General features: G+C 37.9%; 4 protein-coding genes across 7 annotated transcripts; 2 read left to right on the plus strand and 2 right to left on the minus strand.

Annotated features, from left to right (window-relative positions):
- Positions 1–225: 225 nt before the first annotated feature.
- On the minus strand, positions 226–5,514 carry LOC137948048 (disease resistance protein At4g27190-like). Of its 2 annotated transcripts, XM_068793970.1 has the most exons (5): positions 5,331–5,514; positions 1,453–4,913; positions 1,215–1,350; positions 742–791; positions 226–593 (listed from the first exon to the last, which is right to left on the minus strand). In XM_068793970.1, exons 2-4 carry the CDS (start codon positions 4,893–4,895, stop codon positions 747–749), a joined length of 3,624 nt encoding a protein of 1,207 aa, XP_068650071.1. In that variant the 5' UTR covers positions 4,896–4,913; positions 5,331–5,514; the 3' UTR covers positions 226–593; positions 742–746. The 2 variants fall into 2 exon arrangements, with proteins under 2 accessions (XP_068650071.1, XP_068650070.1); XM_068793969.1 differs by lacking the exon at positions 5,331–5,514 and having other exon boundaries at positions 1,453–5,303.
- A 582-nt stretch (positions 5,515–6,096) lies between these two features.
- LOC137947960 (pentatricopeptide repeat-containing protein At4g14820) lies at positions 6,097–9,138 on the minus strand. Its single transcript, XM_068793833.1, has 2 exons — positions 8,608–9,138; positions 6,097–7,976 (listed from the first exon to the last, which is right to left on the minus strand). Exons 1-2 carry the CDS (start codon positions 9,081–9,083, stop codon positions 6,383–6,385), a joined length of 2,070 nt encoding a protein of 689 aa, XP_068649934.1. The 5' UTR covers positions 9,084–9,138; the 3' UTR covers positions 6,097–6,382.
- A 935-nt stretch (positions 9,139–10,073) lies between these two features.
- LOC137947961 (F-box/kelch-repeat protein SKIP30-like) lies at positions 10,074–15,250 on the plus strand. Of its 3 annotated transcripts, none has more exons than XM_068793834.1 (2): positions 10,074–10,215; positions 13,928–15,250. In XM_068793834.1, exon 2 carries the CDS (start codon positions 13,984–13,986, stop codon positions 15,043–15,045), a length of 1,062 nt encoding a protein of 353 aa, XP_068649935.1. In that variant the 5' UTR covers positions 10,074–10,215; positions 13,928–13,983; the 3' UTR covers positions 15,046–15,250. The 3 variants fall into 3 exon arrangements, with proteins under 3 accessions (XP_068649935.1, XP_068649936.1, XP_068649937.1); XM_068793835.1 differs by having other exon boundaries at positions 13,964–15,250; XM_068793836.1 differs by having other exon boundaries at positions 13,973–15,250.
- Positions 15,251–18,758: 3,508 nt separating this feature from the next.
- LOC137948439 (uncharacterized) lies at positions 18,759–23,307 on the plus strand. Its single transcript, XM_068794525.1, has 3 exons — positions 18,759–19,736; positions 21,222–21,344; positions 23,191–23,307. Exons 1-3 carry the CDS (start codon positions 18,759–18,761, stop codon positions 23,305–23,307), a joined length of 1,218 nt encoding a protein of 405 aa, XP_068650626.1.
- The last annotated feature ends 2,112 nt before the right edge of the window (positions 23,308–25,419 follow it).

The following is a 25,419-nucleotide window of genomic DNA, read 5'->3' on the forward strand; positions in this document are numbered from 1 at the left end:
TGTGATTATACGTATCTTTATCCTTGTTACTTACTGAAATCACAATGTGAGATCAAACGATGCGCTACAGAGTGATTAAAAGATACTAATATATAGCCTTGTAAATGTTTTACTTGGGAAAGAGATTGTGAGAGCACAAACCAACGAAAGACAAAGAAAGCGATAATATCAACATTCAATGCACATATAAATTAGCCTGGAAAAAAAAAAAAAAAAGTAGAAGAATTGAACCGTAAAATGCTTGTGCATTAACCAAACCACTGATATCATTTGATATGCAAAGCCAAAAGTTCAGCAATCCATCCTAGAATCCGGAATCCAAATCCAAAATCCAAATTCAAATCCAAATAGAGAGAAAAATAATTATGCCTTAAAAAAAAACCAGTCCTAGGCAATAAAAAAACCAGAGGCCAAGTTGTGGGCACTCATCCTTCCATATCTTTCTTAACCTTCTCCAAGTCTTCTCTGCATAGAGGTAGCAGCAATTCTCTGTAAAATGAAAACCTTCCTCTTCTTCTTCTTCTCTGACATTGAGACTGATGATAATCCAGTACTGAAATGAACAAGGAATTCTTTTCCATCAATTCATCATCCTGCGGAAGAAAAAGATAAGCACAAGTTTAAGACGATTCCCTTGGGAGACTTTACATTTCCACATAAATGACTCAACTTTCACATTATGACCAGATGTCTCAATGTGTGAACGTATGTTTTTAGTTATTCCCAAAGCTTTTGTCTAACCTGTTTCAGTTTTTGTCATTGTCCACTTCTTCAGAGTGTTCGCCTTCATCCTGAAAAAGAGAGAAGAATAATTATGCCTTAAAAACAATCAGTCCTAGGCAATAGAAAAACCAGAATGCAAGTTGTGGGGACTCATCCTTTGATATCTTTCTTAACTTTCTCCAAGTCTTCTCTGCACAGAGGTAGCAACATTTATTTGTAAAATGAAAATATTCTTCCTCTTCTTCTTCTCAGACATTGAGACCGATGATAATCCATCTAAAACTAAAAAACGTAAAAGACTAGTACTGAAATGAACAGGGAGTTGTTTTCCTTCAATTCATCATTTGCATCTTTCTTGCTAAAGAAAAATATATGCGCAAGTTTAAGACGATTGATTCCCGTGGGCGACTTTAAAAGCTTTAGGAATAACTAAAATAAAAAACATTCACACATTGAAAGCTGAGTCATTTAAGAGGAAATCTAAGTCTAACCCATTTCCGTTTTTGTGTGTAACTTTCATTTTCCACTTGGATAGTCTCAGAGTTGTCGCTTTCATCCGATTCCAATTCTTCAACCTCTTCGGTAGTCTCAGAGTTGTCGATTTCAACCGATTCCCTTTTTTCAATGCTGCATTAGAAATAGAAATATATGTGAAAAGAAGGAAATCTAAATGTTGATAAACCTAAAACAATTGAAAAAAATTGATAAAACATAGTTAACTCTTATTACTCTGGGTCCACTACGAAGAGGGCTTGGAATCGGCTCCTGACAATCTCCTCTTGCATCTCTTGTTCCAAAGCTTGAAACCATTTTTTACCTCCTCCGATTTGCCTAAGTTTGGGGCAGCTATCGGGTTCCAAAGAAAGCTGCATCAGCTTTTTGCACTTGGTGACCTTGATAGTCTCCAGCGATGGCAAGTGAAGAACACCGCTCCCACTGTATAGACCCGTTAGCTTGGGTAGGCTAGATAAATATATCGTCTTCAACATGGGGAGCGAGTTCAGAGTAGCCAGAACAACCTCTTCTTCATTCTCCTTTGCAATTACTGTCTCGAGCTTTGCACAGTTGGTGATTTTTAGTTTAAACAGATTTGGTAGAAATAACAAAGCAATTTTGAAAGAGAAGAGACACTGTAAGTTGGGGAGATCATATAATGTCATGAAGCATAGGTTGTAGAGGAATCTGCCATCGATGCTATCAAGGGGATGAGTTGGACATGATTCGTGGAACACTTTTTTCATTTGCTTCATGTCAGCGAGGAATAGCCTTTCCAATGTTCCCAGTGCATTGGGCTTAATAAGATGTGAAGACAAGTCACAAAATACCTCTCCTCCAGTAATTCCTCGGATTTTAACGTCTTGAATGGTCTCCAGAGCTAACCCCCATGGAAAAACACCTTCGAATTTTTCACATCTGAAAATGTATAATAGCTTTAAATTCCTGAGAAACCTCGACAGAATTGGCCCATTGCATATTCCTATCAAGTTAGGCATATCATAAAGGTGCAAAGTATGGAGGTTTTCCAAAGCTTTCTCATGGGTACAACTTGGAGCTTCAGTTGTACTCACAATATGCATCATTGATTCACGTTCTTTTATTTCGAGTATCTCTAGAGAATGCATTGCCCGTAAAACATCAAATGGGAGGAGAGTTGTAAGCTTCTTACAACGCCATACATTTAGCATTCGAAGATTCATGCCAAACCCATACGGTAGTGGGCCCTCACAGATCTTCTCCAAATTGGACAAGTTATCTATTGTTAACTCTTCCAATCTCCCAAAGGCATCATCAGGAAGTGGGGAATCTCGTGTATTTACAAGATGCTCCATGCTCTCCGATTGGACTAATTCAAGCTTTTTTAGTGAGGGTATGCTGCCAATGTATCTAAAAATCTCATGGTCACATGACACTAGTCTTAAAGTCTCTGTTATTTTTAACAGATTCTTGACCCAATCTTGTACCGAGGGCAATGCATGTTTAAGTTCTAAATGCTTACCATTCCAATAATGATATTTGTGCCCATAATGATTCTCTCCAATAATGATGTAGAATGCTCGTAACTGATTCAAATGAAAAGGGACATCTTGGGATAAAAGTTGCACTTCATCCACAGCTACTTGTAGTGAGGTTAAGCACTCCAAGGAAGTCACTTCAACTAAGTTGCAATGTTCAGATTCATCGCCTTTCTTTTCTAATTGTAAAGACAAATGCAACTCTTCTAAGTGAACTAGCTTAGATATCACATTAGCTGGTATTGACCCCAAAGGTATGTCCATATGTAAAACCCTCAAATTTGTCAGCTCTACAAATTCAATAGGAAAATTGCAACCCACTAATTCAAGTATCTCAAGTCTTTTCAACTTTCCAATGATTGACATATCTAATTCTTCAAACTCATTTTCGAGTACTAGTGTTCGGAGATTGGTCAAGCATGAAATAGATGATGGCAACCTTGACAACTTTGTATCACCCAAGTTTAAATTGACAAGTGCTTTCATTCCTTCAAAAAAAACATCTTCAATATGCTCTAAGTGAGAGCTAAGCACTTCAAATAAAAGTGTACGAAGTTGAGGGAGTTTCGGCAATATGGATAGCCTCCTGATTTCATTTTGCATTAAAGAAATTCTTTGAATATTATTTTCCTCTTTTAATTGAGGAAAATCAGTCAATCCAACCCCAATTTTTACTACAAATCCTTGCCCATTTTTCCTTCCTATCCATATTGCAGTGTCTCGTACAACGTCATGCATTTTTACCAAACCTTCATCGTCACCATCCAAGAGCAAGTTACATGCCTTAAGCTTTTTAATATAGGCTTCTAACTTTACTTGTGACTGTAAAAGATTTCCATCAACCTTAAGAAAGTCTTCCCCTATGCCATACCTTCTTAGTTCAGACAACCTGATATTGTGATCCTCAGGAAAAAGACAACAAAACAAAAAACATAACTTCATTTCTTCATCCTTTATATAGTCATAACTAAATTTGATAGATGTAATCACTTGAGGTATAATACCCTCAAGTTCAGTTGGTTCTGCGCTCCTCAATCTCCTTAATGCATCTTCCCACATGATTTTATCCTCTACTTGTCTCAATGTAGATCCAATTGTAACAATGGCTAGTGGCGAGCCTTTGCACTCTCCTACAATACTCTCTGCTATTGAGAGTAATATAGGGTTTTTTGAAACAACATCCCCTATTTTTTGTTCAAATAATGCCCATGAATCTGTATATGATAAAGGTTTCATCGCAAACTCTTTTTGCAAGCCCATTTCACGACAAACATTTTGGTTTCTGGTTGTGACAATAATTTTGCAATTTTTGTGCTCGACTTCACTAGGAATTCCAATCTTAACAATGTCTAGTTGGCTCCACACATCATCCAAAATTATAAGGACACTTTGATGCTTCTTAAACCTCTCTACCAAATTATTTGCTCTACCATTGATTGTGTTGTCCCTAATGAGGTACAACCCTAATCTTTCAGCAATGGTGTCTTGGATGTCTTTCTCGTTTACAATTTGAGTTACAGTCACCTTAATAACCTTGTCAAAAAGTTGAGTTCCTACCAATTTGTTGTTGATGTTGTCAACAAGAGTGGTCTTGCCAATACCACCCATTCCATAAATACCAATGGATCTAATGTTGTCATCACTCAATGCTTTCATGACATCCTCCATGATTGTCATTACCACCTCGTTATGTTGCATAGGGTCTCCTCTAATTGGCTCAATATCTGGTTGTTGAGGAAGGTATGTTAGTGAATCACCAAACTTTTCACACTTCTTTTTCAACTCTTTTACTTCATCAACCTTTGCTACAGCACTTTTGCCCAAACGGTATCGCCAACTCAAGTTGGGGCACCACCCATTGAGACATGTGTTCTCCTCTTTCAGTCGCGTTTCTAATTCCTCGACTTCCCCATCCAACTTGACTACATTATTTTTCCATTCTTCCACATTTTCCAGAGGCAATTGCCTGTCTCTTCTCTTCTCCTCAAGTTTTCTTTCTATATCATCTCTCTCTCTACACAAAGAGTTAGCTTCCTCCCTCAATACATGGACCTCCTTTTTATAGCACAAGAGAAAACCACATTGGCGTTTCAAAGGATCATATATGCACTTTCCCAATTCAATTACGGGCCCAAGCAACGATAAGACAACGGACGCCATGAGTCCCCCTGTATTTTCCTTAAAAAATACAAAACAAAAAATAGTGTGGTGATTGACAAAATTTCTTACTTTAATTGAGTGAACGAACGACAATAACACGAATACATAGATGTAATAACACGAATGAGACATGCCAAGAGAAACAACAACAACTCAAATGATTTAAAAATAAATAAAAAGAGAGTGGTGCCTAGTGATCAAGATATAGAAAAACCAAATGCTGCTTCTACTTGCTCAAGCGAATAAAATGTTCAATTCAAGAAAGAGAGGCGATGAGAATTGTGCTTGCATATGGATCAATTTTAATCTTAAATTATATTTTGTTCAAAATTGTAAACTACTTTCATGCATGAGTGACCGACCACTCTAAAAAACAAACTTTGAAACTGCAACAAGTTACATGAATGTAAGAAAGAAGATGAGAAGAATGCGTACTGATCAAACTGTATGAAAGCTAAAAACTGCTTCAAATTGCTTGGGCTATTAAACCGTTCAATTCAAAGAAAAAAGGTGAGAACGGTGCACTGCATTCCAATGAATTTGCAGAGTAGGTGTAAGTTTAAGTGTGAAGTCTAGTATATGGGGTATACAATAATTGCAAGCCTTTTTGTTGCACCGAGATAATAGTATCAAAAGCAAAAGCTTCGTTTCTTTTTCATGTAATGGGATTCTTTATGGTACAGGCCACTAATATTTAGCTTTTTATTTTTAACTTTTTCAATTCTTATTGGGAAGTTCTTTGGATAAGGACTCTTGCCTTCCACCAGAATGGAATCTTGTGAAAAGGTGGCCAAACTCCATTATTGAGCTCTTTTGCAATGGACCTGACAAAAGCAGATGGAGTCTTGATGAAAGGAGGACAAAACTCCATTATTGACCTCCTCTTCAATGGACCCCATAACCCCTGTAAAACGCAAAAGAAGAGGATGGAATCTCGTGGAAAAACTCCATTATTGACCTGCTGCTGAAAAGTCTTCTTCATTGGGTCCACAAGGCCCAACATATGCGATAAGAGGGATCCAATGAACAAATAACAATAGTTTGAACTTTTGACAATATTAGTTATTAGGAATCACTCCCATATCGCATCTGTGGGCTTATATTCGAAATCCACGTTCTAAAGAGTCATGCGAGACCAACACTTTTATTATACCTTTTAATTATTCTTCTACTTTCAAAATAGTCCAAAATCTGACTCAAATTGCCCAAGTTTGGGTGGCTCACTCAAATTAGGCATAACATAAAGCTCCAAAGTACTGAGGTGTTCCAAAGCTTTCTCAAGAGCTGTACTCACAATAGGCATCATTGATTCACATTCTGTTATTGTGAGCTTCTCAAGAGAATCCAGAACATGGGTGAATTTATAGTTATATGGATTTATAGAAGATGCCAACCTGCTTTGGTGGTGGCTTACAACTCTTGATGACTCTATGATTAGAGAAATACTTTACATTAGAGGAGCTTCATGAGTGAATTTGAGTGAGGAGTCACCAGTAATCCTTACAGGAGCAGGCGCCATTTCTGTAATGGTGGAAGCGTGCTCTATCTCTCACTACGATTTCTTGCTCAAAGGCCTTGGAGACCAACTTCATGAAATTGTGGCAATCCTCACAAACTCTGAGATTTTTCACTATGCGGATATAGGAGCCCTTATTGACGCTCAGAAGGCCGAATGCAAGTGCTAGCTTTTCACTATGCAGGAGGACAACTTCCTTCTTCTCTTCCTCATCTAAATCCACCAACACACTGCCAGAATCTGGGGCATAACCAGCCAGCTTCAACTCACTCACCACCTCGTCCAATTTATTGTAAATTTTGTTAGATTCTGGGTGTGATCTGTCGCCCATGGCAAACTCATGGATGCCATCTTTCATTTCAATCCAACTACATCCTTTTTCTTTAGTGATACCCATGTTCTTCATCAGCCTTCTCACCTCCTTCACATCTCCCCATCTTCCTGCCTTGGCATAAATGTTTGATAGAAGTACATGTGCCCCATCGTGATGGGGATCCACATGTAAGAGCTTCTTGGCTGCAAATTTGCCAAGTTCCACATTGTTGTGGACTCTACAAGCACCCAAAAGTGATCCCCAAATGATAACATTGGGCTCAAAGGGCATGGTCTTTACAAGATCAACTGCTTCATCGAGAAAGTTGGCACGGCCAAGAAGGTCGACCATGCAACCATAGTGCTCGTGCTTGGGTGTAATATGATGGTCATTGATCATGGAGGCAAAGATTTTTCGACCCTCATCAATCAAGCCTGCATGGCTGCATGCGTACAACACACCAACAAATGTCACTCCATTGGGCTCAATTCTTTCACCTTTCATCTGTTTGAAGAGGCTCAATGCTGACAAACCATCCCCATGCATGGCAAGGCCAGTGATCATGCTAGTCCAAGAAATGACATTCCGCTGAGGCATGTTATCAAAGACACTGCGTGCCACAGTCAGGCTCCCACATTTAGCATACATGTCGATAAGAGCATTATTCACTGACAGAACATCATTAAACCCATTTCTATCAACGAAGATGTGAACCCATTTACCTTGATCCAGTGCACCCAAATGGGCACAAGCTGAGATAACACTTAACATGGTTACCTGGTCTGGTTTTATACCAGAAACCTGCATTTCATTGAACAATCTGAGAGCTTCATGAGGATGGTCACTTTCTGCATAGCTTGATATCATAGCACTCCAACAAACCAGGTCTTTTTCAGCCATTTGCTCAAAAATTTTCCTAGCACTGTCAACCTTCCCAAGTTTTGAATATCCTGTAAGCATAGCAGTCGAGGCAACCAAATCCTTCACAGGCATCTCATCATAAAGCTTCTGAGCAATATCCATGGAACCGCAGTTAGCATACAAGTTAATCAAAGCAGCCTGAAGATGAGGATCAATCATCAAATTTTTCTCCAAGACGTATCTATGTATCTCCTTGCCCAAATTTAGGTTGCCAGAGCGGCAGCAAGCTGAAATGACAGTAGCAATAATTATTGCATCAGGCACAATCTCTGAATTTTTTATCTCATCAAATAAGAGGAACACGTTGTTATAGAGGTTTGCGTGGAAATACCTGCAGGTAAAAGTTGGAAGTGAGGCAGAGCTGATCAGCTCAACAGCAGGATAATATGAGAAACTGCTAACATGAGAAGTTTTTGAGAAGTTAATAATAGAAAACTTCTAGGTCATCTCCAGATTCTCTATATTCCAATGGGTGAATCAAAGAGAGACCTCCAGGGACAGCGACTTGATACTGAAGATACATGGACCCTATCCAAGCTTCTCTAGCCTCTAAGTTAATAGTTTCTATTGAAAAAAAAAATCCCATATAATATCATAGAGAAGATTGCCCAAGACCACCTTTGCAATGGCAAACGGATGAATCCACCTGGAGGAAGCATTCTGCCAGGCCATGCACAGAGGTGTTCTAACATGTTTGCAAGCAAAACTTTGTCTTTGAAAAACAACCTGTGTGCATTAGGACATGAGTCACTTGCAGCTTTTCGAGTTTGAATTTGGATATGAAAAGTCCTCTCCAACTCTTAAAGATTTATAGTTTTGGCAAATGTTTTTAAACCAAGTCACAGAAGAGAATTCTGACGTACACAAGGTCAATACGGGGGGAACCGTGCTTCCTCCAATTTATTCACTAAAGACATGACGGGAGCCAACACCTTTCAATTTCAGATAAAATTAGCACATACCCATCCATCATGACACTCCAAGCAACCAGGTCCCGTTGAGGCATTTTATCAAAAACTAGTTGTGCTTCCCCCAAACGTCCACACGCCGCATAACACCCGACCAATCCCGTCTGTACAAACTCATCTGAATCCAGGCCCATCTTCACAGTCACCCCATGTATCTCCATCCCCTGCTCAATTCCAGAAACCCTCCCAGAAGCCTTCAGAAGCAGCGGAAAGCTGAACTTGTTCATCATCATACCATCCCTCCTCAACCTCTGGTATAGAAGCAGCGCCTTCCTGGGTTCTTTACTTCTTGACAGGTCCTTTAGAATCTGATTAACAGTGGAGATCCCGGGGTTGACATGGTGGAATATGGCCAGAGCATGGTCAAGGCTGGAGGAGAGGGTGACTGAGGAAATGAGCTTCGAGAAGAGAGAGGGGTGGGCATACCCCGAGCGGAGGATCTGAGCGTGTATTTGGTTAAGATGGGCCATTGTTACAGCAGATGTGACGGCGGAAAATATTCGTTGGTGGTGGAAGTTGAGTATGCTATAGTGTTGATTGCAATGATGAGAGAGAACAAGCGTCTCCATTTGAAATAAGAGACGACCTTAAACAGGAAAACCCGGTAAGTAATACGACCGAGTGACCGACTGTCTTTGCTGTCGAAGTAGAATAGAACTCGGGTAAGGTCTAAGCTTCGATTCACTGAGCGGCATAAGAAGATGGTGACTAAAATCAGTCCAGACTACAGAGCTTTTATAGTTCGCCGACACGCAGTTGTTCAGACAGGCTCTTTTTAAGAACAAAACGAGTGAATCAACACTTTTCCGAGTTCCAAATATGGCTCTCAAGAGGCTAGACATAAAGGCCACGAAGCTAAGATCCTCATTTTATACGGACCAGATCCTCGTGTATTGACGTTTCTAAACACACATCGAGAAATTAAGCAAGCGACAATAACCTCGATCAAATGAGAAAGTAACTAAAAAAATAATTAAATAAATATATTATTATAATTTTTTATAAACTAAAAAAATTAACTTTTGATCATTTAATAAATAATTTAAATTAAATTAAGATTATTTAATTAATTACATATATAAGAATAAAATAATTAAATAAATACTTACTTTTATAAAATCAAAATAGTTAATCGAATTATCATTTTGTAATATCTAAATTCGTACTCCTAAACTAGTAATTAAATATAATATTAACTGTTATTAAATTATATAAAAAGTATTTTTATTATATAAAGTTACTCTATTAACTCTTAAGATAGTTGTACTTAAACTTTTTTAGTAATAAATTAAGATAGTTTTTAACTTGAGATAAATTACAAATAATTAAAAATATATTATTATTATTATTTATTATATACAAAAAAATAATTAAACAAATGCTACTTTTCTAATATCAAAATAGTTAATAAAAAACCATGGTTTTAAGCGGTTTCTCCCTCTGCTGCCGCAAAAGAACAAGTTGGGGGGCGGTTCGTTTCTTTTCTTCATCATCTTAGTCTTACCAATTCGAACTCAATCCACGCCACTACTGCGCTGAGGCTCTCTTTCGTCGAATCTTTTCTCATCTCAACCTGAAGACAGTCCAATCGAAAGCTCGGAGGTACAAAACCCTTCATTTTCTCTTTCTTATTCACTGTCTAGTGTGACATTTATTTTCGTCTCTAATGTCCAATCTGGCTGTGAATTGCCTTTCATTTGTGTATGCATTTGAAAAAGTCCTGCATGCCCTTTTTTATTTTATTTTCCTCTGAAGTTCGAGAGAGGTATAATGTTGAAAATGTTTTAGTGCGAGTGAAGTGGCAGTTCTATTATTTTCCGCCATCCATAATTGAATAGGCTTAATGAGGACAGGTTTCTTAACCTTACTAGAAGTGAATGGCGTCTTAGGAATAGAGTCAAATGAGGGAGCTAAGTGCTGTTGTCGCGAGCTCTAAACCTTAGGTCTTCTCGGGCATTATTTTTTATAACCTCTTAAAAGAACCAGTGATTAACTAGTGATTGAGGATTTATCCGAGGCCTAACTTTCTATAAGTGGTAAGGGAAGTGAATCAGTTAGATCTACACTGTGGGAAGGAAACCGTCTTTGTGTTCCCATCACATTCTTTAAGCCATTTAATTTTCAAACAACATTCTTGTGGCTCTCATTTGATAATGCAACATGACGAGAGGATGCACCATGACAGAGGGGTGTTCTTTACTCAAGAAGGTTAATATCATGATTTGCTTGAGGAGAGAGTCATGCTTCAATACCATTAAATTTCCCTGGACAACTTCTGAACTTCATTCGTGGAAGTTTGAGTTTTTGAGTGAAACTCTGATCCTCCATACCTGTAAACACAAATCTTTTTTTCAATGTTCTTCCGCCTGCAATCTGTAATTGTTAGTATAAATCCAAATATTTTCAAACGGGAATGGAGGTGGGCTCCAAGAAGAGAAAAGAACGTTGATAAAAATTGGCCAAGTGTGATTCCCACCTGAAAGTTGGATCTCGTCTAATTTTCAATTACCAATAAAGAGAATCCCCTCATAGACAAGGATATATGTCTTGATTTGGTTCTTCCATACTTGGGTCATGTGGTAGCGCAGTGGATCTTCATAGCATTTTTCAGCTTTTCAAATACTTAAAAGAGGCCATTTTCCAAAAAAGAAGAAGAGGCTGTAACTGTGACATTGTTGAAGATTGTTTTTAAACATATATGTTATGTTCAGAAAAATGTTTTAAGCTTGAAGAAATCCACCAGAGGCTTCCGCCAGTCTGTGTCGCCTGATATGCCTTAGGTTTAGTAGCTCCATTGTCAAGATGAAACCTCACACCCTGTTTTCTTCTTTGTAAACGATTGATTCCTGCTTTGAGAGTGTATTGTTGCTGTATCCATTTTTCTTTTTTCTTTTCAATAAAAACTTCACTTCTTTCTCCAAAAAAAAGGTTAGAGATAGGATTAACTTGAACCTACTTGTCACAAATAGGTAGAGGCTGTTCTGAATTTTCCAAGGAGCATTTTGGTAAGAAAAAAGAAGAAACAGAAAGGCTGTGTATTTTGGTTTTACACAAAGAGAGTATCCATGCCAACAGTCCTTTTGCACTTAAGCTTTCAATAATTTTTTTTTCTTTAATATGTAGTATGCACAAACCTTTCATGAAGAGTTAAACTTCAAGATTTAAAAGCTGATACCTACCTTATGATAGTGGCAGAAATTTGTGTCAAAGAGGAGAATTTTCAATTATTATCTGTTTAATTTGAAGGCATCAAAGCACAAAATTTCTTGTACACATCTTTTAGTGGAGTCAAATTTGAAGGCTTGAAAACTGATTTTTACATTTTATTTTTAATTTTTATTAATTTCATTCCTTCATCGTCCTGGGTATGAGCTGAAATCCACTTGCTCGAGATGGTTTGTATAATCTTATCTTAAGTGGATTTTTATTATTGTGAAAAGATAGTTGGTTTTGATTTTTAATTTACTTGTATGCCTTTCCTCATATAGTTTTATTTTGGTGGGGCTTTGGCTCAAAGGATTCTTTTTTTTTTTTTTTTTTTGGGGGGGGGGGGGAGGGGGGTAGTATTACTCTATTGTCTATGTTTGCTGAAAAGGTTAATGGTGTTAAAGTCTAAATATTTATTTTTTATTAAAATTTATTAGTTTTCTAATTTCCCTTTATTAACTAAGATTATATGGTTAGGTTAGGTTTCACATAGTTTACTATTAGGAAAAAAATTGTGCTTATTAGTTGGAAAAAAAAGCTTCCTAACTTATCATGTTAAATGGGCAGTAGGTCTGAGACATGAACAACTGAAATGGGGTAAAAAGAAAATGAAACACAAACTAGGCCCAATTGAACCAGTTGCCTTGCTTCAATATCATGTTAAAGTTGGCCTAACGTCCATCTTAAAATGACTAGCCACTTAGGAGGTCTGTTTCCCAACTTTTTACCCGCACTAATACCTCCGCTTGTCTCTAGGCTGAATAAAACAAACAAATGGGCCTGCTACATGGATTGCATGGATGGAGGCACCAAACAGACAATAAACAGGCTGGGGCTCATATCTGGCTCTGTCATGTTAAAGTTGGGTCTGGGTAATTCCCAAAATGACTATCCAGTAACTAGACGAATTTAGGATGCTTTTTCCTAACTAATAACCACAAGATTTTTCCTGGCATTAACCTATGTGGGATGATTCCCTCTAACAGGTTATGTAGTAGTCTGTAAACATAAGTCTAAAGCTATAGTAATGAATTCTTATGTTGGAAGAATGGTATTTAACCAGCAATATATTGCAACTTACATGTGCGTTTCACAACACTTCTACCTTTGATTTCATCCTCACAAAATTTTATCATCTGTCCCGTGTCTCCAGTCTGCCTCAATCTATTTTTGCCTATGTATTCCTTTGTTAGTCAAATATGGTTTTTGTTCTTATTTTTTTTTCTTTTATGTTAGAGGTGTCTCTGTGTCACCAATCACATGTGAATCTTTGGCATTTTTTATGCATGTTAGTGACTGGGCAATTTTTTATGTATATGTATGTGTCCTTCTGTCTGCTAGAAATCTTAAAAAGGTCAAACATGTGATTGCTTAAACTACCAAACGGGGAGTTTTTTCACACTGGAAAACATCTGGTTCACACAGCCTGCTCAACACCTCAAGGTGACATAAAGAGGCTTGAGAGCACTCTTTTGTGCACATAACACCATCTCATTATCAGATTTCACTGTGCTGGTGAACTCTCATTATTGTGGATGGAGATGCCCATGATGGATGATGCTATCAGTGATAGATGCAACTATTCTACATCCATGAGAAACATTTAGGTTTTGTCATTTGAAATCATGTTACTGGTGAAAATGTGTCATGGAAACTTAGGAACTTAAATATCAGAATTCAATTAGCTAGACCTCTAAGCTAGGGCTACTTTATGAAGAAACACTTTGACAGGAGGAATATGTGATTAAATTTTACTGGAAGTAGCATTTAGTGTGTAACCATACTCTCATCTCATGGTGCAGAAATAGGAAAAGTACAGCGATGTCAATTAGTTCCTACTCCTTTTTAGTGTTGATTGACAGACTTGTAAAAATTGTTACCAATGAAAGTAAAGTGAAATTGAACTTATTAAAGGCCTCTGCTACTGCAGCTTGCTTGAAAGTGTCCTTATGCATGTCTGGTTCAACCTTATTGTTTGTTTCTTTTTTTTTTTTTTTTTGAAGTGTTACATTATTAGTTATAATGTGTTGAATCTCAATAGCAGGATATATGATCATAACTCTGTCAATCAATCTCTTATAAGTTTCCTTTTATCTTGAAATTTCAGAGACATTACATATTTTCATTTTGGGGGTTTTTTAAGATCATACAGAAATCTTGTAGATGAGATGTAAGACCATTATGTCAAGCTTGATTGATGGTCTTCCCGATGCTGTTGCCCTGCATTGCCTAGCACGGGTCCCTTTCTACCTCCACCCCCGTTTCCAGCTAGTTTGTCGCTCATGGCGAGCTGCACTTACTAGTCTGGAGCTCTTCAAGGTACGACAAGAGTTGGGATCAACAGAAGAGCTCCTATGTGTGTGTGCCTTCAAGCCTGAGAATGTGTGGCAGCTCTATGACCCTCTCAGAGACCTCTGGCTTACTATACCAGTCTTGCCCTCTGGTATCAAACACCTTGCTAACTTTGGTGTTGTTTCTACGTCTGGGAAGCTTTTTGTGCTTGGTGGTGGTAGTGATGCTGTGGATCCTTTGACAGGAGACCATGATGGTATTTTTGCAACTGACGAAGTATGGTCCTACGATCCTGCTATCCGTCAGTGGTCACGATGTGCTCGCATGCTAGTTCCACGAGTGATGTTTGCATGTTGTGTGCTGGATGGGAAGATTGTTATTGCAGGTGGATTTACCAACTGTCGTAAATCAGTTTCGAAGGCAGAGATTTATGACCCTGAGAAGGATGTGTGGGATCCGATGCCTGATCTCACCAATACTCATAACACTGGATGTTCAGGTGTGGTGATTGGAGGAAAGGTCTATGTGGTTCACAGAGGATTTTCAACTGTGCAGATCTTGGAGCACAGGGAAAACCGGTGGGCTGTTGAAGATTATGGGTGGCTCCAGGGGCCAATGGCAGTTGTTCGAGGAGAGCTCTATGTGTTAAGCCACGGGCTTGTTTTTAAACAGTACAAAGATGACAAAGTAAAGAAGTTAGTCTCTTCAGCTTCAGAATTCCAAAGCCGTATTGGATTTGGAATGATAGGGTTAGGGGATGAGCTTTATGTGATTGGTGGGGTGATTGGGCCAGGTCGGTGGAATCTGATCATCAAGATGCTACCTGATGTGGATGTTTTGGCTGTTGGGGGTGAGAGGCCCACCTGGCGGCAGGTCGCACCAATGACAAGATGTCGTGGGACCATACTTGGTTGTACATTGCTGACAATTTAGGGTCTTGTGGCCTCTCTTCTGGCTGCATCATCTCTTCTGTGATGGTTATGAATTGGAGGGGGAAAGGATAAGAGGAGAAATGGAAAGCTTATTGTTTTCTTCTTTGTCTCTTGGAGGAGAAGAAGATGTGTCATTATTTTTGAAACTTTGTCCTCCTGGCCTTCTATGTTTATTCTTTGTAATTGGATTGAGAAGTCGCTTGACATTGGGTGGGGGAAACGGCTGATATCATTGGAACTTTTCAGGCGGCTTTTTGCCCTTTTAAACAAAAAACTTGGCCTATAATCAAAAAATATATATCCATGAACAGGTCTCATTACTTTTTGTATTTGTTGTTCATTTCATTATATGAATCAAAATATGTTTTAACACGCGAATGAATCTCATTTATGATATCTTGATAATTATTAAGAGACTCGTTTCCATAGCTTTGACCGGCACGACAGTGTCACTCTCAACTGATGATGTTGTCAAGATACAAGGCATGTATATTCAGATAACAGACTCAATACTGATAACCAAGTTAAAAACATGGGCAACTGGAGACTGCCCAAGAACTAACCAGACAGACATTTGAGACTGAGCAAAGTAAAATAATGTTAGAAGAGATTAGCATTGCAAGATAGAACTAGAGAACTAATTTGAGAACTAATTGGCTTTGACATGTTAGATGAAATAATAACTCATGGTTCAAGGATGTGATTAAAACTTCATTATCTTGCAGAGCTGCATTCGTGTGGAGAAGAGTCAAATGCAATTCTTCACTGATATAAGATAGCCTCTCTGTAGGAAACATATAAAGAGAAAAGTAAGATACCAATAAAATACAAATGGACTTCGATCCATTCTCCTTTTCTCTGCATATCACTCACTCAGACGAAGAAAAGATTATGATTTAAATGTAGATTATGGTGATATCTAGTTTTGTACGTATAATTTATATCCACTGATCCTGTGCCTGAGTTATGATTTTGTCAAGGATCAAGATTCCCTATATTTTGATTTTTTTTTACTGATGTTCCTTATTCAATAAATGCATCAGCGGACAATAACAGTCTATGAATGTCAATTTGTTAGTTCTTCTTAAAATTACTCAATTCTTCTAGAGAGTTACTTCCTCTTTTTGCTTGTAATCCACACCACAGCTTCCAGACAAATTTGAATTCCATGGTCAGAGTGAAGCAAGATTTGCCATAAATCATGAGATGTTAAAAGCAAGTCCACAGACCCGTTTCAACCAAAGTTCAGAGACAACTACTACATTTTGAAATTACAGTTGCAGAACAATATTGAATGCTTACAAGGGCAGGAACAGAGGTATTAGTTAATACTTGATGCCTATCCACCTTAATCTTTCTACAACTATCTTGATGCACGGCACATGTTCAAGCTGCCCAATGCAACTTAAAAACCCTAAGAAAGAAGAGAGAATTGTACAAATGAATCAAGCTACAAATTAGATTTTTGAAGTGGGAGACATGCTCCTAAATATATAAATCGCACATACATCTAATACACAATGCTTACATACTGTATACATTCGATACGCTTGATCACAAAATTGAGCCCTCCGTGACTGGTATAAATTCGATCAAGATGGGTCTGGTTGCCGCCATAGAAAGAACTCCACCGGCGGAGGCGAGAATGGTAAGAACCGGGGGAAGGCAAAGGCCTCAAACATACCGTACACATCATCTTTCGAATACATGCAATCTTTCTGTAGCCTCTTGTCTGTGAGATTATACTTGAAAATCTCCACCCCTTCCTCTTCCTCTCGGTCCCTCTCGGGTATCCTAGCAAGGAAAATTGCCTCTGAATCGGGACGATGAGCCGCCGCGTAGTAGAGCCAACGGAACTCACTGCAGCAAGGAAGTTTCCCTATAATGGCATCTGCGGCAACTTCGAGCTTCAGAACCCATTTTCCACTTGCATTGTCCTCCAACTTCCAAACTACTAGCCTCTGGGTTCGTTCACCGGATTCATGGGCTCTGATGAAATAGAGGAAGTAGTCGATTACCATCAAGTACAGTTTCATTCTTTCGCATACTTTGCTTTTTGTCATCTCCGGCAGCTTGATGGGAACGAATCTCTTTTCGTCAATATCCAAACACAACAGATTCTCTGCATCACATAATCTGTACGAAAGCCCGTTCAAATAAACCAGAACATTTTACGATTACAGTGACTGTGACTGCATCGTACTTCCCCGTGCACTGTGTACACAACCTACTTTCCCAGTTTCACTTTTACACAACCCAAACCTACTTCCCAGTTTCACTTTCTCCCGTCTCGTACAGGAAGATGACGTTGAAGTGGCTAGAGACGGAGGGTTCAAAAACCAAAGCTACGAGAAGCAGACGGAATAGCCACAAATCTCGTCGCTCTGGAATCTCAATCCATTGGTTCGTAATAGGGTTACACATGTAGTAATTCATGATTCTGAAATCGCCATGGTCAGATAAGTTTGAGCAAAGAATCAATCCATTGCAAGTACTTTTAATCGTAAAATGTTCTTCTTTATAGCAGGATAAGAACTCCAGACTCAGAACTCCAGGTGTCGTTAACGGTTGCCGATGGCCACTTGCATTCCATATAATAGTCATCCAAGTTCTTGACATATAATAGTCATCCAAGTTCTTGACAATGCATGGCACTTGCGACAGATTGAAAAAACATTTGAAGATTCATACCTTCAAAAAATATAATTTTTTTAGTATTGGAGAACTACGAACTACCTAGTGTTTAGAAATTACATCTTAGTATACCGCTATGTTAAAATTTACTCTGAGATTTCTTCCCTTAAGGAGAAATCATGTAAATATTCTGTAAATCCGGTGATTGGGTAATCCCGTTAATCACTCATTATTTTTCCAAATGTATATTCTGTAAAACGGCTATTTAAGTTGACGATGTGAATAAAAAATCAAGAGATTGAATTGTGAATTATTATTTTCGACTTGGTATCAGAGCAGGAGAATCATTTTCTTCTCCTTCTCGTCGCCAAAGAGCAGAGCGAAAGCTCTGTTCCGTAGTTGTAGTCGAAGAACATAGCAAAAAATCTCTGTTCCGTAATCTAAACTTTGTTTTGCCGCGAAACAGAGTTGTTCGGAAGCTCCGCAGGCCGCCGCCGACGATCTTCCATCAGAAAGCTTCGTCAAGATGTTCCGCGGGCTACCGACGACTGTATCCGAGCCACTGCTCGGCCTTCCATCAAAAACCTTCGTCGACCGACTACTCGCTACGAAACAGAGCTGTTCGGACGTTCCGCAGGCCACCGACGATCAAAGCCGAGCGACTGCTTGGACCTCAACCGACCTTCACTGACGCCGGCGAAGGGGGAGACGCACTGTCGAGACGAACCGGCGAAGGGGGAGGGACGCACTGTCGAGACGAAAACTTCGTCGTCTCGACGAAGAAGAGGTACAGTAACCGAAGCAAGATTTTTTTTTTTTTTTTAACTTAGATGTCGTATAATTATTTTTGTCCGAGACCGGATTTCTCGGACAGACCAAGATCGGCCCAGCATAAGCGAACCGGACCAAACCAGTCTACTGATCGGACCAGACCGAACCGGACCAATATTATTTTTTTAGAAAGGGAATCGGACCACACCGAATCAGTATACGGATCGGACCAGACCGGACTGGACCGAACCAATATTATTTTTAGTGAACCGGACCACACCGAATCAGTATACGGACCTTCTTTTCATCATGTCGAAGGAATTAACACCGATTATTCATGTGCAATCCGAAAACTCTGGTTTTACAACCAGTGTCACTCTTACCGAAGTCAACTATGATGTATGGTCCCAAATCATGGAGATACAAATTGCGGGACGAGAAAAACTCGAATATATTATGGGAAAAACACCATTCCCACAAGAAACGGATACCTCCTATGCGAAATGGTATGCTAAAAATCAAAAAGTCAAGGGGTGGTTGTTAAACTCTATGTCACCAGATATTATGAAGCGTTATATTCGGCTGCGTACCGCACGCGAAATATGGAATGCTATGGAAAAAGCTTTCTATGATGGGTCAGATGAATCACAATTATTTTCATTGAATCAGAGAGTTTTCTCTACCAAACAGACTGGTCGTCCTTTATCAACGTATTATGGTGATTTTGTGGAAATTTTTCAAGAGTTTGATCATCGTGACAAGACTATAATGAAAGATCCTGATGATGTTATCGCTTATAGGAAATCCGTTGAAAGATTGCGCGTTCATATTTTCTTAAATGGATTGGATGCAGAATTTGAACAAGTCCGTGGCGAAATTCTCAGAAAAGACCCGATATTGGATCTTGAAGAAGCCTATGCTTATGTACGTCGTGACTCTGTTCGTAGAACCACTTTAAATACTGAAGTTGACCGTGTTGAGACATCTGCAATGGTAGCACGTCGAGCTAAGCCTAAAACAGCTCGACCAACTGGTCCTAACAGTTATCAAAATCGAACATCAGGATCTCAAAATCGTAGTTATGAGGTTGGAACAACCAAACCAGAGCGCATTTGTACTCACTGTGGTGAGACTGGGCATACAAAGGAACAATGTTATGAACTTATCGGGTATCCAGAATGGTGGGACCCTACAAAAGCGCCTCGCAAACGGAACTCCAAATCAAATAATCATGCTTCCGTTGTAGTAGCAGAACCTTCCACCTCTCACACAACTGAGGATGCATCAGTTTTAATCGCTACATCTGGTAAGGTTCTTAATACTTCCACTCCTAGTAGAAAGAGTGAATGGATAATTGATTCTGGTGATACCGATCATATGACCTTTGACAATCATCATGTTAAAAGTATGAAACCATCTGAACAACATATCGTATCTACAGCAAATGGTACTCCATCTCACATTATTGGAGAAGGTTCTATCATTCTCACTGAAAATCTGAGTCTTGATTCTGTATTAGTTGTTCCAACCCTCAATCATAATCTCTTATCAATTGCTCAAATAACTCGTACTCTGCATTGTATTGTGGGTTTTTGGCCTAACCTTTGTGTTTTTAAGGACATTCGAACTCAGAAGACAATTGGGTATGGTACTAGAAGGGGGAAACTCTATTACCTTGATCTGCAGCCAGAAAGTTTTCATCAGTTAGCCCAAGCGTTCTCCATGAAGAATAAATCTGCAGATTCTGACATTTGGTTATGGCATAAACGGTTGGGTCATTCATCCTTTGGTTATTTAAAGAAATTGTTTCCTACACTTTTTACCAAACTATCTATTTCAGATTTTAAGTGTGATGTATGTGAATTGGTGAAAAGCCATTGTGTTCCATTCCAAATAAGCATGAATAGGAGCTCAAAACCGTTTATGATTATTCACTCTAATGTGTGGAGTCCAGCAAATATAGCATCTCTTAGTGATAAACGGTGGTTTGTTTCTTTTATTGATGATCACATCCGTATGACTTGGATTTGTTTAATGAAGTCAAAAAGTGAAGTTGGTTCGTTGTTCAAACAATTTCACAGAATGATAGTCACTCGGTATCATTCTACAATACGAACTCTTCGAAGTGACAATGGTGGAGAATTTGTGAATCAAAGTTTCAAAGAATATCTAGATGATCATGGTATTACTCATCAAACTACTTGTCCGTACACCCCTCAGCAAAATGGGGTTGCAGAGCGAAAGAACCGCCACCTCCTTGAGGTTGTTCGTGCTTCCTTATTTGAAGCTCATATGTCGGCTAGTTACTGGGGTGAAGTCATCACAACTATAGCTTACCTTATCAATCGAATACCCTCGAGTGTGTTACAATTTCAAACTCCCTTGAGTGTTCTTCATAAAACCATAAGTGCACCTGCTGTGCCGAATCTGCCACCTAAAGTTTTTGGGTGTGCAGCCTTTGTTCACCTCCATAAGTCATTGAGACATAAATTGGAACCCCGAGCTCTCAAGTGTGTTTTTGTTGGTTATGCTCAACATCAGAAAGGTTATCGTTGTTATCATCCTCCCTCTCGCAAATTGTATGTCAGTCTTGATGTAGTATTTCACGAAGAAAACATGTATTATTCTACTCCCGAATCTTCAATATAGGGGGAGAATAGGATTGAATTGAAGAACCTTTATCATCATTTGGATATCTTGGATACTACAAGTGGTCAATATTCCGATTACAGCTGTGGACATCAAAATGATACAAATCAACATGATTCACAGGATGGAGAAAGACAAGACCAGATGGAAGTGATGCAACCAGAGTCTCAACCGCCATCTTCCCCCCTTCATAATGTACCAATGGATCAATTGCCTTCTGAGTCCGAATCCATGTCTGAACCTCAGGTAAGTTCTGAAACTCAACTAAGAGTGCTACCTCATCGAACCACAACAGGAAAACCAAGAGTCAATTATGAACCTCTTCTCACCTCTAAATCTCAGTATCCCATGCATAATTTTGTGTCTTATCATAGATTGTCAAAGGCAAATGAAGTATTTGTGAATCAATTATCTGCTATATCTATTCCTAATAGTGTGCAGGAAGCCTTGAAAGATCCTAAATGGAAAGAAGCCATGAATGAAGAAATGAGGTCCCTTCAAAAGAATTCAACATGGGAAGTGGTTGACCTACCTGTAGGAAAGACACCAATTGGATGCAGGTGGGTATTTACCATTAAATATAAAGCCGATGACACCATTGAAAGGTTCCAAGCAAGGCTTGTCGCCAAAGGATATACTCAAACCTACGGGATCGATTATATGGAGACATTCGCACCAGTGGCCAAAATCAACACCGTTCGAATTCTACTATCTCTGGCTATGAATCTTGATTGGCCCTTATATCAGTTTGATGTAAAAAATGCATTTTTGCATGGAGATCTCCAAGAAGAAGTATATATGGAATTACCTCCTGGATGCATTATGCAAAACAAAGGATGCAAACAAGTATGTAAACTGAGGAAATCCCTATATGGTTTGAAGCAATCCCCGAGGGCTTGGTTTGGAAGGTTCACGAATTTTATGAAATCTATCGGATACAAGCAAAGCAACTCAAATCATACTTTCTTCCTGAAATATAACAAGGAGGCCATCATAACTCTTATTGTATATGTTGATGATATGATAGTCACTGGGAATGATCCAGAAGAAAAGAAATCATTGCAAAGTCGTCTTGCTAGAGAATTTGAAATGAAGGATCTTGGCTACTTACAATATTTTCTTGGCATTGAAGTGTCCAGATCCAAGGAAGGAATTTTTCTATCCCAACGAAAATATGCTTTGGATTTATTGAAGGAAATTGGTATGACAGCATGTAGTCCAGTCAGTACTCCTATGGAAGAAAATCTGAAACTGGGAATACATTCAGATCAAGTTCCTGCTAACAAAGAACGTTATCAGAGACTAGTTGGGAGGTTAATGTATCTTGCACATACCCGACCAGACTTAGCTTATGTACTAAGTGTGGTTAGTCAATTTATGCACTCTCCAAGTGAAGAACATATGAATGTCGTCAATCGTATCCTGCGCTACTTGAAATCATCTCCAGGGAAAGGAATTTTATTTAAAAAGGGAGGTGACTTGAAAATTGAAGGTTATACCGATGCCGATTGGGCTGGGTCAATAGAAGATCGACGGTCTACATCTGGATACTTTACATTTGTAGGTGAAAATTTGGTCACTTGGAGAAGTAAGAAACAAGAGGTGGTGGCTAGATCTTCAGCTGAAGCCAAATACAGGGGAATGGCCAAGGCAATATGTGAATTATTATGGATAAAAAATCTGATACAAGAACTACATATTGAGCTAACAAGTCCTATGAAATTATATTGTGACAATAAGGCTGCATGTGATATTGCCCACAACCCAGTCCAGCATGATAGAACTAAACATGTTGAAGTTGATAGACACTTTATTAAAGAAAAGTTAGAAGCAAGAATCATTGAAGTCCCTCATGTTCGAATGGAAGCGGAAGACTTTGAAGTGGATTGAGACGGAGGAATCAAAATCCAAGGCTGCGGTGGGCACACTGGAGCATGCTTTCTGTCGTCTCTAAGGAAACTCAATCCATTCCTAGTTGAGAGGGTTGCACATAGAGTAAGTCATGATTCTGATACGGCCATGAACGGATATATTGGAGCAGATAATCAGACCATTGCAAGTATTGTCAATCTTGAATTCTTTTTCATAATAGCATGGTAGGAATTCCAGACTCAGGCCTCCAGATTGGGGTTCTTCTTCTGATATATACAGAAACGTATTCCCTGGTCAGGATCTTGGCCTTGCGGTAGAACGAGCCTGGCGTCGTTAATGGCTGCGGTGGATTTGCATTGGATATCAGAGTAATCCAGGCTTTTGAGACGCATTTGGCTTCACATGGTGACTTGCATGGCAATCGAAAAAAGATCTCCTCCCACAAATCACTGCTCAAAACATCGACATTAATGTCTTTCATGGGCTTCTGCTGCTTCGACTGATTCGTTGATTCAATGAAGTTCTCAAATGGGGTCTTGTTCTGGTCCATGTGAAATTTAAAACACGAGTCAGCAGAGAAGATTTTCTCCATAAAACCTGGAAGAAATGGAAAAGAGGATTGAACCAGACAAAATCAACCCAGTAAACAAGAAACGTAAAGAGTAATGCGCTACTTGTGTTAACACCCAGTAAAGGCAAAGGCTAGAAGTATTGTCAATTGAAGCGGCTTATCATGTGAAGAAAAAAAAATGAGAGTTACAGGGTTGTTTATCTCGATTTTGTAATATTAAGAAGCAGAAGTGTTAAAGAATCAGAAAAATAATAAAACCAGTCTTGATATTTCGTATCGTAGAAACGCGAGCTTACGTCTCAGAAGTTAGAACTTCTCGTTCTCTAATCACGTGCCTTGTTCTTCCAAGCGATGTGTAGAGGAGATGGGAACCCTTGAGTCTTGACGATGGTGGAAATTTTTGCACTTTCCTGGTTCGTGGTAAGAGAGATGACTGTCTTAGTCGTGATCTCAACGGGGGAGAAAAACTCCGTTCATGACGCTAATGGAGAGGTACGGGAGCAGAGAGGACGGAGAGAAAGACAAGCGAGGACAGAGAATTCCTAAATAATTACACAAATAACCAATTTTTGAACTTAATTGCATAAATACCCAATTTTTACCATTCACTGCAGATGTGTACAATCAAAGCCATGACCGCTTGCATGGTGCCATGTCATCACGCTTCATCAGCACCCCAAGAGTCATTTGTCATGTCACCTCATGTGGAAACCACATCAACCCATGTGGATGCCACATCATCGAATAAATAATTAAAAAATAATAAAATTTTAAAATATTTTTAATATTTTTTAAATTAAAATATTTCAATATTTTTTACAAATATTTAGATAATTTTGAAAATTATATATATTTTTGAAAAATATTTAATTATTTAAAATATTTTTAAAATATTTTTAAATATTTTTAGGAGGATAGAGGATGGAGAGAGACCAACGAGGAAGACAGGGAAAGTCCTAATTGTGTGGAAGTTATAATGGGAAGGGAATTTTGGTATATTACCCAAGATTTTTAAATAATAATACAAATAACCAACTTTTGAACTTAATTGCACAAATAATCAACTTAGACCGGTTAATTGCACATGTGTACAGTCCAAGGAGACATGTAAGTGCACAAAAAGTCTTATGCCATGTCATTGAGAAGCCACATCACCCCATACAATGCCACATCATTGAATAAATATTTAAAAAATAAGAAATTTTAAATTATTTTAAGTTTTGTTAAAATTAAATATTTAAATAAATTTGAAAATATATAATTATTTTAAATATTTTTATAATAATTTAAAAAACAATTATAAATATTTAAATTTTATTATTATTTTTAAAATATATTTATAAAACTAAATATTTATTTTCAAAAATATATTTTTATGATTTAAATATATTTTAAAAATATTATTCTATATATTTTTAAATATGAGGTAATAAAACATGAACTGATAAATTAGATTTTTAAACTCTTAAATATTTTTTAAGTATTTTTTAAATTGGATAATAAAACTTGTTAAATAGGTATAAAATTTTCTAATTAATTAATATACGAATTTTATGTTTTGTTATTATAAAAAAGAAGGCAAAATATTTGTACCAACAAATAAGAACTTTAAAACTATTTTTTTTTTTACTAAAGATTGTATTAAATTAAATAATATCTTAAAGTAAAATAATTACATTAAGGTATTAAATAAATAAAGTATTAAATATATTAAAAAATGTTTTTAAATAGTTAATAATCAATTCTTATATTTTTTATTATATTAAAGTGAAGGTAATAAAATGAAATGTGTAAGATTTTTTAAAACTATAAATTATTATCTTTAAAAAAAATTATAAATAACCTAAATCAATCATGAAAAGAAAATGGGAGAAAAAA

The sequence above is a fragment of the Aristolochia californica genome, unplaced genomic scaffold (assembly GCF_029961685.1).
Source record: "Aristolochia californica isolate CCGP_79_NKW_82.1479 unplaced genomic scaffold, dmAriCali1.0.hap1 SCAF_13, whole genome shotgun sequence".
NCBI classification, from domain to species: Eukaryota; Viridiplantae; Streptophyta; class Magnoliopsida; order Piperales; family Aristolochiaceae; genus Aristolochia; species Aristolochia californica.

Coding starts and splice junctions, on each gene's coding strand:
- LOC137948048 (XM_068793969.1), bottom strand. CDS start 5,027: ATGTCTCATTCGTGTTATTACATCTATGTATTCGTGTTATTGTCGTTC. Junction 1,351..1,452: donor CTCTTCGTAGTGGACCCAGA/GTAATAAGAGTT, acceptor TTTCTAATGCAG/CATTGAAAAAAGGGAATCGG. Junction 792..1,214: donor ACACACAAAAACGGAAATGG/GTTAGACTTAGA, acceptor TCTCTTTTTCAG/GATGAAGGCGAACACTCTGA.
- LOC137947960 (XM_068793833.1), bottom strand. CDS start 9,083: ATGGCCCATCTTAACCAAATACACGCTCAGATCCTCCGCTCGGGGTAT. Junction 7,977..8,607: donor TGGAGTGTCATGATGGATGG/GTATGTGCTAAT, acceptor TTTTACCTGCAG/GTATTTCCACGCAAACCTCT.
- LOC137947961 (XM_068793834.1), top strand. CDS start 13,984: ATGAGATGTAAGACCATTATGTCAAGCTTGATTGATGGTCTTCCCGAT.
- LOC137948439 (XM_068794525.1), top strand. CDS start 18,759: ATGTCGAAGGAATTAACACCGATTATTCATGTGCAATCCGAAAACTCT. Junction 19,737..21,221: donor ACACAACTGAGGATGCATCA/GTTTTAATCGCT, acceptor CATGATTCACAG/GATGGAGAAAGACAAGACCA. Junction 21,345..23,190: donor AATCCATGTCTGAACCTCAG/GTAAGTTCTGAA, acceptor TTTTCATAATAG/CATGGTAGGAATTCCAGACT.